General features: G+C 44.7%; 1 protein-coding gene across 3 annotated transcripts in view; it reads left to right on the top strand.

Annotated features, from left to right (window-relative positions):
- The first annotated feature begins 802 nt into the window (after nt 1-802).
- The window catches only part of LOC116782292 (alpha-2-macroglobulin-like protein 1), a 29293-nt gene continuing 20020 nt past the window's right edge, over nt 803-10075 (top strand). For 2 of the 3 annotated variants that reach the window (XM_032678727.1, XM_032678726.1), the window contains exons 1-12: nt 803-991; nt 1629-1812; nt 3057-3107; nt 3447-3591; nt 4233-4285; nt 4608-4628; nt 5123-5282; nt 5869-5953; nt 6080-6194; nt 7415-7523; nt 8054-8163; nt 9532-9696. In XM_032678727.1, the coding sequence (XP_032534618.1) occupies nt 924-991; nt 1629-1812; nt 3057-3107; nt 3447-3591; nt 4233-4285; nt 4608-4628; nt 5123-5282; nt 5869-5953; nt 6080-6194; nt 7415-7523; nt 8054-8163; nt 9532-9696 (1266 nt within the window). In that variant the 5' untranslated portion in view covers nt 803-923. The remainder of the gene's footprint in view (nt 992-1628; nt 1813-3056; nt 3108-3446; nt 3592-4232; nt 4286-4607; nt 4629-5122; nt 5283-5868; nt 5954-6079; nt 6195-7414; nt 7524-8053; nt 8164-9531; nt 9697-10075) is intronic. The other variant, XM_032678728.1, reaches the window with a different exon arrangement.

The raw sequence follows: 10075 nt of genomic DNA, 5'->3' as shown, positions 1-10075 counted from the left end.
GTACCTTTGGTTATGCTCTGCTAAAACAGAAATGGGGCCATGGCAGAATGAGGACACCCACCTTCAAATGAGGTTATAACTTGGGGGCAAATACATCCAAACAGTGCCCAAAAGAAGAGTCTGGAGGAGATGGGTGGTGGTGTCAGTGTAGAATCACTTTATCGCTCAAGGAACCTGTCAGAAGACTGGACATCCAGCTTGGGGGCATGTAAAGTAGAGATTTGATAAAATATGTGTGGACTTAAAATGTCATGTTTAGTTTGGAAAAGCCTTACAGTGGATCTTTGAGAGATGTTGGCAGTATGTGGCAGGAGCCACCCTGGAAAAGGTTCTATACTCAGGAGGATCAGGCATGTCTGGGATGGATGGGTGGAGAGAAATGATGGTAATGTACAAATGGAGATGATTTGAAAGGTTTTTACTCCAAGCTCTGAGTAATTACTGGATGAGGAGAAGATCCCTAATGATGCACAGAGAGTAGTGAGGATGTATTTTAAAAGTCCTGAATGCTTTCTACAAGCTGAAGACAGTAGCTGGTGTGCAGATTCGGTTCTACAGCCAGGATCCAGACCAGCCACAGATGAGATGAGTTTTTCTCCTAAGTCCCCTTCAGCCTGAATTAGAGGTCATATATCCCCATATATACCCCTCAGTGCCCTGGCACCCATGGCCTGGAATACCATCTGAATGTAGATGTGGGTGGAGAACTGGGCTGTGTGACCTTTACTCTGCTGGTGGTGGGAGCAAGTAAATATTAGCTAATGTCATCAGCCTGGAAGAGATACCATCCCCATATATCAACTCCCCTACTCTTTGGACTTAGGAACATCTGAGGGGGGTATTTAGGATTGCCCCAACTGATCAGTACAGGCAGTTCTCTCTTTCAGTGTGGATCTTGTCAGCTGTCTGTCCCAGCCCAAGCAATGGGAGCACCACTGCTCCTCTTAGTCCTGACTCTATTCCCAGTTGCAGCTGCAGCAAGCCTGGAACCGTGAGATATCTCCTTTTGATTTTGGGGGCTTGGTGGAAGGGACTGTCATGAAAGGGTGGTGCTGAGGTGCTGCACTGTTCAGCATCACAGAGCTGAATGCTGGGGGCCTTGTTCTCAGAGGGGCTGGGCAGAAGCAGGTCCTGCTGAGTCCCTCTGGAGTGCTGGGCATCCAGCACCACTCCAGGTGCAGCCCCTGGTGTTGGCTTGTGCAGATGCTGCACTGCACACACCACAAAGCTACAGAAGCCACAGAAGCTTTGCCTCTGTTCATCCTGTGCTGGTGGGGGTGAAATTTGGTGTAAGGGCTGAAGCTTTATGCCTCAGCCACTGAGTCTTTGGCTTCATTCCTCACACAGCCTAGCTCTGTGTACTTGCAATTGGGGTATCATACACTGGGCAGTTGGGTCCTGGCTGTTGGCAAGGTGATGACAGAGAGATATCAGAAGCTCTCTAGTTCCACACTGGGCATATTCTTCCTTTCTGGTTTGGAAATGGAGCTGTGCTAAACTTCCTTCACCGCAGTCCTCCAGACATTTCTCACCCTTGGTCTACCTCTTCATGAAAGCAGCACAGATTGATTCTGGCCTGCCCACTTCAGCCTCTGAATTGTTTTTGAACATGTACCGCTCTCTTCTAGTCACTATATGGTGGTGTTCCCTGCTGTCATTCACCATTCCCAAGAGGAGAAGCTCTATATTCACTTCAGCTCCCTAACTGAGGATGTCCACCTGGCTGTCACCTTGCAGGCAACAACCCAGAATCACACACTCGTGGAACTAGATTTGGAGAAGCCAGGCACTTTTCAGTGCATCACCTTCCAGGTGAGTGTACATGTGGCTACTGATTTGACCGATGCTTTCACCTTCACTTCAGACAAGAAGACAGCACTTCTCCGGGTACACTGTCCTTTTTCTACCCATAGGTTGCAAGTAGGTTAAGTATATTTCCCTACCAGTATCAGGCAAAATACAGCAGTGTCCTGAAGTCTAGGAAAATAGGGAATCTTTCCTGTGTAGAAAAAAATCTGTACTTTCAATGTATATCATCCCATTTCATCCCACTTAAAGCCTAGTGGTAAACATTTGCTTTCAGTTTACTCAGTGTTATGTCCCTAAAGATGCTTGTATATCATAGTGAAAGTCCATGCATTGGGATTACATTCTGTTCATCCTCGTTTCCTCAGGAGCTTGCCCTCCAGCTCCAAGAAGACCATTCTGCTTTAAAACTGCATCTATATTGCCAGACGTAGTTGCAGTCTGCATAGACATTGAGCTTGCTTTAATTTAGCTGTGATGGTGCTGAACCCACAACAAACTGAATTTCACATAGTGCAGTCTGGGTATTTCTTGAGTGGCTTGAATTCCTGTTGTTGCAACTGTGCTGCTGTAGTTACCTTAACTAGACACACTGACTACAGAACCTTCAGTTACGTTTCTGGAGAGCCATGGAGACGTGTCTGGTGCTGAGGCTCTACAAACTGCCCCTCTCTTCCTCAGCACTGTACAAAGTCACTGTGTCTGTGCCCTGATTGTTCTTCAGATTCAGCAGAACTCAAGGAGGGGCTGTAGTCACTTTTGGGTTTTGCATTAACATGACAATGATTAACTAAGAGTTTGGTGCCAGCCCTTAGGGGAGAGCAACTCCTGGTTCTGGAAAGTCAAGGAAGTCTGCCGTTAGCTAAAAAAAACAAACCCCAAAAACTTTTCTTCTGGTGAACTCAGTCTTTCTGATACTGAGATGTCCCGTGTTGTTCTGATCAGTATCTCATCTCCCATTACTGCAGATCTGAGTTCCCTATGATTTTATTTGGTTCCATAAAATTATCACATTCATGTGAAGTGGCAGAATGTCATGACGGTTCACTCTTAGGTTCATGAACAAGAGGCAGACAGTGACTGCTTCTTCTCCCTATAATGACAAGTGGATTACAGACAAAGTCATACAGTGGAATTTGAACTCTGAAGTTTTGGGGATTTTTTAACAATAAGATGATGTCTTACATTTTGGATAAGATCCAAAGTCTCTGATGAATTTGTTTTCCATTTCCTTGTGCCAATCAATCTAGGTGCCAGAGTTCAGGTTCATTCCCAGGAAAAGAGATGATTCCACACCACAGGTAAGATCCCTCTTTTGGCTGCCTCTCCTCTTAGAAATTAGAGGGCTTCAGCCTCTCTTGTGTCTGAGCCATGGTAATGCTGTTGATGCAGGAAGGGAAAAGTAGTAAAGAGGAAAAAGAAATGTGAAAAGAGGCAAACGACAAGGAGAAAGGCAGAGAAAAGAGAATGAGGAAGCTAGGGAGCACAGAGAATACTATTTCTGGGGAAAGGAGAGAGATAAATCAAAGGAGGGGAAAGGAGGAGGGGGAAGTTGGAGATTTTGGTAGGACAGGTGACTCTGTTTCTCCTTCAAGCTCTCTGTAGTCTCAGGTACTTTGTTTTTTTTTTTAACCTGACAGCCAGAGGAGGTGGCTTTTCTGCATGTCCTGATCCACAGCAGGGACAACGTACTCTTTGAGGGTCACAAGAAAGTTCTGGTCAAGCCCCAGAAGAATGTAATTCTGATAGAGACAGACAAGGGTTTATACAAACCTGGAGAAACAGGTAAGGCAAGAAGGTGGCATGTGGAAATGGGGATGGAAGGGTCAAGGTAGCTGCCACACCTGGAGGGAAGATGTCACCAAGTGCAGCAAGTTAAGCTTGTTGGAGATGGAAGAAAGTAGATCTCTATTATCGGGTGTTTCCAGGAACACTTTGAGTCAGGATGTTCCCCTCCAAGATGTGCTACACCAATTCCCAGCCTGCTGCTCCTGGGTATTGTTTTATGGAAATATCTCTAGTGAGACCTGAAAGAAAAGCCAGGGCTCTCCAGGGCACTGGACAATTCGAAAACTGTTGTTAATATTTGAGTAAAGTCTAGAGCAACAGTTTCAAGCTGTAGAATTACAAAGAGTACTCCACAGTCTTCACAGTATGAACGGACTGCAGACAGACCCCACTGCAGACAACCCCACAGTTTACCTCAACATTGTCATCTTTCCAGGTAAAGGCAGTGAGTTTCTACAGCCTTCAGCTGCATATAAGCCCCCCAAAGTCCTCTGGGGTGGGCTGTTCGGGAAAAGATCTAGATACCTCTGAGGTAAACAGAAAGACATGAATACTGGAGCACAGAAAAGGAGAAGCAGATTTGTGCAAGGACATGTTGGAGCCAGAATGCTTTACTATGCTTTTCTTTATATCTACAGTGAAATTTCGAATTGTGAACATTGATGAGGACCTTAAGGTCATTAAAAATGAGGTGAGTGTCACCTTGTGCTTTTCTAGAAGTAGGAGCTTCAGCATGAGACATATTGAGATGCTCATGGAAGAGACATCTCCCTTCATGCCTGTTAAACCATAAGAACAAATTATCTTTGGAGGAAACCACTCATCCACTGATCCCTTGGAGAAAGACTGCATTGTAAGCTGGCACGAAGGGAGGAGAAGATGTAGTGTGGGATCTGGATGGGGCAGAATTTTCTGATCAAGGGCCCATGTCAGGCAGAATTATTTAAACTGGTTCACATGGATAGTGTTTTGCAGTGTACAAAACTGAGTTTGTGTTTCTTTTGTTTTTACAGTATCCCCAGATATGGCTTCAGGTAAGTGACAAAGAAGTGATGAAAGAGTGATGTCTGTCTCTTCTACTGTGCCCTTTCACTCCTGGACAGACTTATGCCACAAATGTAACTTCATAAGGTTATGGTTATGGTTGAGGTTCAGCTGAATGCTTTTCTACCTGGTCAGCCTGAGTTCTTCATTCAAACCAGTACCTCTGTAATGCATATAGCTGAGATAGAGGCAGGGCAGTAATGAACATTTGCTCAACAAGGATGAGTGCTCAAACAGATGCAGCACAGCTGCTTCTCCTTCCCGTGGTGTTATGATGCTACCACTTCCCAGTAGCTTTACTGTTCTTGGCAACCTTTGCAATTCATATATTCATTAAAATGATACTGGAGGGAAGTGAAGGAGTCTCTCTTAGTTATCTGGAGTCCATTCTACTGGGTCAAGGGTAAGCCCTTGTAGTGCCTTCTTGTGCCTGCGTATGGCTCCCAATGTGACTTGGTGAGTCTGTGTGTCCTTTCCCAAACAGGATCCTGAACACAACCGTATTGCTGAGTGGCTGAATGTAAAGTCAAGTCATGGCATTGTGGATCTATCCTTTCCCCTGGCCTCAGAAGCATCCCTTGGGGAGTATACCATCTCAGTGCAACAAGACATGGCTCAGAAAACCTTCCGTGTTGAAGAATATGGTGAGACTTGGACAATAGAGGTGAGGGAAAAGCAGTGTGGGTAGCTAAGGAGAGAGCAGGGTGATGCAGCTGTGTTCATCAGACCTTTCACCCTGGGAGGGCAACAGACTGAGGACAAAGATGGGTCTGTGTGCACATCTCATTTTGGGCGGCATAGAGTAAAAAGGAGAGGCCGTGGGCTGGCAACTAGTTCTACCTGCATCTGGGCCCTGTGATGAGCACATTTTGCTGCTCATTGTCACCCTTTTCTAGGCTGGGTTTACTATCCACACCAGTCAGCTGCTATAATAGAAAGTGGAATCATGTCTTGGTCTCGTTCAGTTGCAGTGGTAAGGACAAAACCCTGTGCCATTTTAAATGTTTATGCTTGACTGAGCTGGAGTAAAAAGCTGTCCCATGTGCAATTGTAGCAGCAAATACAGGGTTGTGTGGCTGAAGGGAGTAACTCCTATTGCAGCATGGTGATGAATAACTGAGGACATTGCTGTCTTTCCTCTCATCTGGACCACAACTATAAAAGAACTTACAGTCAGTGCCCATACTCAATATTGGTTTTTTCCTCTATATTTTCCTCTCTTCAATGCAGTGCTGAAAAAATTTGAAATAAAGATTGAGCACCCTCCATTTGTCACTGCAGCAGATGAGGAATTTCAGCTGAAGATCTGTGGCAAGTGAGTACATGATACCACAAAGCTCTCCAGGCTCCACTTCCCCTGATGAGCATGGGAGGTGTCCTGGTTTGATATTTCTGATGAAGCAGACAGTCTTCAGCTGAATGTTTCTACCCTTTGACACAGGTATACCTATGGGAAGCCTGTTCAAGGGAAAATAGATATTACTCTTATGACACTCTCCCAGGCCTTAGAAGACAACATACCGGATTCTACTGATATGAAGAAGCAAAACAGCTGGGTAGGCGAACAAATAGCAGAGTGGAAAGTATAACATGCTGGAAATGTGTGTCTGTCCCCTTAACCTGCCTTGATGCACCTCTGATAGCCACCAACCTATTTAGTCTGGTGTCTTCCTATTTGCTAGACATTGATTCCTGTTTCTGTGACTCTGTTTCCTGAATTAATGCTCTAGCTGCTCATATCTGACTTGGTGCTTCAGGAGAAGGTGTAAACTATGCAAAGTAATGATGCCTGGGACTTTTTACAAGGGTCTGTTTCATATATTGTATGCAATCTGACTGTTGGCCTATTCAGCCCTGTGATCACTCCCACCAGTAAATACGCTTATCAGAGGCATCAGATGATCTGTAACTCAATGCTTTGTTTCTTGCTGTATCCATGCACAGCTTGTTAGTGGTCTGGTCTATGGACTGTGTCCATTTCTGGTTATGGTTTCTGCTCATCTGTGTTCATTATAGGTTTGTGGTTAAGCTCCTCCACACTTGATTTTTCCTGTGGGTTTCAGATACAGCTCTTCTGCCTTGAAAGTCACAAGAAAATATTTCTAAATATCAGACCAGCCAGCAGCAAGCCAGAATGTAAAAACCTAACTGGATCTCTGTGTCTTTTAAAATGCATTCCAGCTGGAATGCTGTACAGTCTTAGCTGTGCAAAACACCAACTGAATGCCAGCTCCACATGGCATGTAAGAGGCCCTGAAAGGTTCTGTGAAGCACTTAAGAAGCATGACTAGAAACACTGGCTGTACCCTTAATTCTTGGCAAAGCTCTTGCAATATTTAGCTGGCAGGATGTCCTTGTTTAATATGCCATATCACAGAGATGGTCATGACTGGAAAGCCACATTGTCAGGTTTTATTCATCAGGGCCATATAGTTTCAGGGAGACCTTTAGATCATGTAATGACACTCGAGCTCTTTCAGCTGTGGGATTTGGGCTGAATCCAATCTCCTGAGTTTGTCTGTGATATAATTAACCCTTGTGTGATTTGCCTGAAGTACTTTTTTCTGCTGCTTTTTTGATGACTGTTTAATCCAAACATGTTGATTTTCTTTTTTGGCTAAGGTATCCATGATGGGTTTCTGCAGGCAAGACTTGTGAGCTTCCATCTGTTCCAAAAATATTTAGAAATACTTATTTGGGACTGCCTGCCATCTATGGAACTGTTCATCTTCCTCCACACCATGCTCTTTCTCTCTGTTATTCTCTCTCTCTGCAGACAAACAAGAACGGCTGTGCTACTTTCGCAGTGAAGACAGAAGTTCTGGAAATAAATGAAGCTGACCAATTCATAATTGCAGTAGGAAAAATGGTGGAAAATGGAACAGGTACTGGAGAATATGTGAAATATTCTCTTCCTCGCAAGCAACTTCTTTGGTTTTGGCCTTCCTGTGGCAGCGGAATTCCTTTTGAAAAAATAACCTGAGGGTTCCCAAATCTTCTGTCATGGTAATGGTCTCTATTCTAGTACCTTTTCCATCTGTTATTACCAGGTTTCCTAATCCTCTCCACCATTCATTTCTCTTAGAATGTATGTAACTTTTTAGTGATTGTCTGGGACAACAAGGTGTTCCTCAGCCAGTCTCACAGTGCTGGACTGTTTATAACTAAATAGTCATCTAGTTTTCCTTTATCTTCAATAAACATAAATTAATACTTTAAATACCTACAGGGTATGATGTGTGTCATGAAGCACAGAGCCAAGAAAGGCTGAGGGAATCATATCCTAGAAGAATGTATTTTCTCTCCTAAATTTAGAGGTTGTGGATGTTGTAGGTAGTGTTGAAGTGTGCTTTTGTCTTCTTCTTCCCTAAGAGCACTACTTGGGATTTAACAGATTTTTCATCTCTCCATACAGGAGCACATTCTGTGGAATCAGTTCTAATTCCTGTTGAGGCAATAATGAAGTCTATAGAGTTTATCAACCTCCATCCATTCTACAAACGTGGTCTACCATACTCAGGGAAGGTAACACAAACAGATCCCTTCTCTACTGAGAATGCATCATAGATATAACCTCTTGTAGGTAAAAAGCAACAATCTCCAGGAAAGTAAATGCTGCTCTGCTGGCACTCAGCAACTAGGAGTGAAGCCTTCCCTAGAAGCAATTTCTGATCCCTATCCCAACCTACTATATTCCCTGCACTGGAATTTTGGGGCCAGCTGCAGTTTCTGGAGGCTTCTCCAGGAGTAGCTCCTGAAACTAGTCTGTGCATATGGGGGTGGTGTCAACAGGCACATACCTTTCCCTTTGGACAAATGCTCATGGTAACTTTGCATATCAGTTCACTGGCATTCATTTCTGACCCAAGTATCCTGGATGATGCTAGGGCGATACTGCTGTCCTGGGGCTAGAAGAACCTTCAGCTGGGCCAGTACTGCTGACCCCAGCATGCAGGACAAGGAACAGCAAGTTAAGTTGCTGTAGACAAGAGTCTTTCTGATCATCAAGGATCCTGCAGCATTGTCTAAGAAGCAGCTCAGGATTTGAGGAATCCCTCTCAGATTCCCCAGTATAGGTGTCTCATTTGCCTGTATTACCATTTATTTCTGTGCTGGTTTTGGCTGGGGTAGGATTAATTGTCTTCGTAGTGGCTAGTATGGGGCTGGTTTTGGATCTGTGCTGAACACAGGGTTGATAGCATAGAGATGTTTTTGTTATTGCTGAGCATGCCTTACACAGAGCCAAGGCCTTTTCTGCTTTTTGTACTACCACACTGGCAAGGAAGTTAGAAGTGCATGGGAGGCTGGGAGGAGACACAGCTGGGAGAGGTGACCCAAACTGACCAAAGGGATATTGCAGACCATATGACATCATGCTCAGTATATAAAGTGGGAGAAAGAAGGAGTAAAGGAGGATGCTTGGAGAGGTGGTGTTTGTCCTCCTGAGTAACCATTATGTGTGAGGGGGCCCTGCTCTCCTGGAGATGGTTGAACACCTGCCTGCTTGTGGGAAGCAGTGAATGAATTCTTTGTTTTTCTTTGCTTGTGTGCACAGCTTTTGCTTTCTCTATTAAACTGTCTTTATCTCAACTCACAAGTTTTCCAGCTTTTACCCTTTCAGTTCTCTCTCCCCAATAATGCTGATGGGGGAGAGAGTGAGCAGCTGCCTGGGGCTTGGCTGCTGACTGGGGTTAAACCGCGGCAATTTCCAGTACTGAAGAGCAGCAAATTGTTAGTTTTGTGTATTTATTGGATTTTTTTCTGGATCCTTCCAACCTGTCTGAAAGCTAGAAGGGCTGAGGAAGCCCATTGATAGAAGCAATTAACGTTAAGCCCTGGCAGTGCCTCAGAGTGTGGCACAACAGGATATTAACTTCCTCCCCTTCTCTACAGATGTTTTGCTCCAGTGGCAATTCTCCCCTCAGAAATGAAACCGTCTACCTAAAGGTTGATGTCAACGATGAGGAGACATATCTGTCACTCCTCACAGATGAGAAAGGGGAAGCTCACTTCTCACTGGATACCACCAGCTGGAACAGCACGCTGGTTGCACTGAGGGTGAGTATCAGCCGCTGAAAATCTTTTTTGTCTCCCATCACCTTCCTTTGACTCCACTAAAAGCATCTGTTAACCAGAATAATTCTTCAGAGAAAATCTGAAGATTTTTCCCCTTTCTCCACTCTGGGACATGTTGGAGGTGGCTCTGCAGAACTGGCAGTTGATACCTCTCTCTGTTGAACTCCATATTTAGCGGCTGCCCTTGGTCTGCAGCAGCAGCATGTCCAGGCTCAGCTTGGCAGGTAGCTGCCCTTTTGATACCAGATCTTGAAGCACTTGGCTTCTTCTTCCAATTTCTGATCCTCCACCTGGAGCTTGTTGTTCTCAGCCTGACAGCATACCCATCTTCCCACTACCTGCATTTCTGCAGCTGATGTGG

The sequence above is a fragment of the Chiroxiphia lanceolata genome, chromosome 2, assembly GCF_009829145.1.
Source record: "Chiroxiphia lanceolata isolate bChiLan1 chromosome 2, bChiLan1.pri, whole genome shotgun sequence".
Classification (NCBI taxonomy): Eukaryota; Metazoa; Chordata; class Aves; order Passeriformes; family Pipridae; genus Chiroxiphia; species Chiroxiphia lanceolata.
The sequence above is the reverse complement of the archived record's forward strand: the minus strand, read 5'-3'. Positions and strand labels throughout refer to the sequence as shown.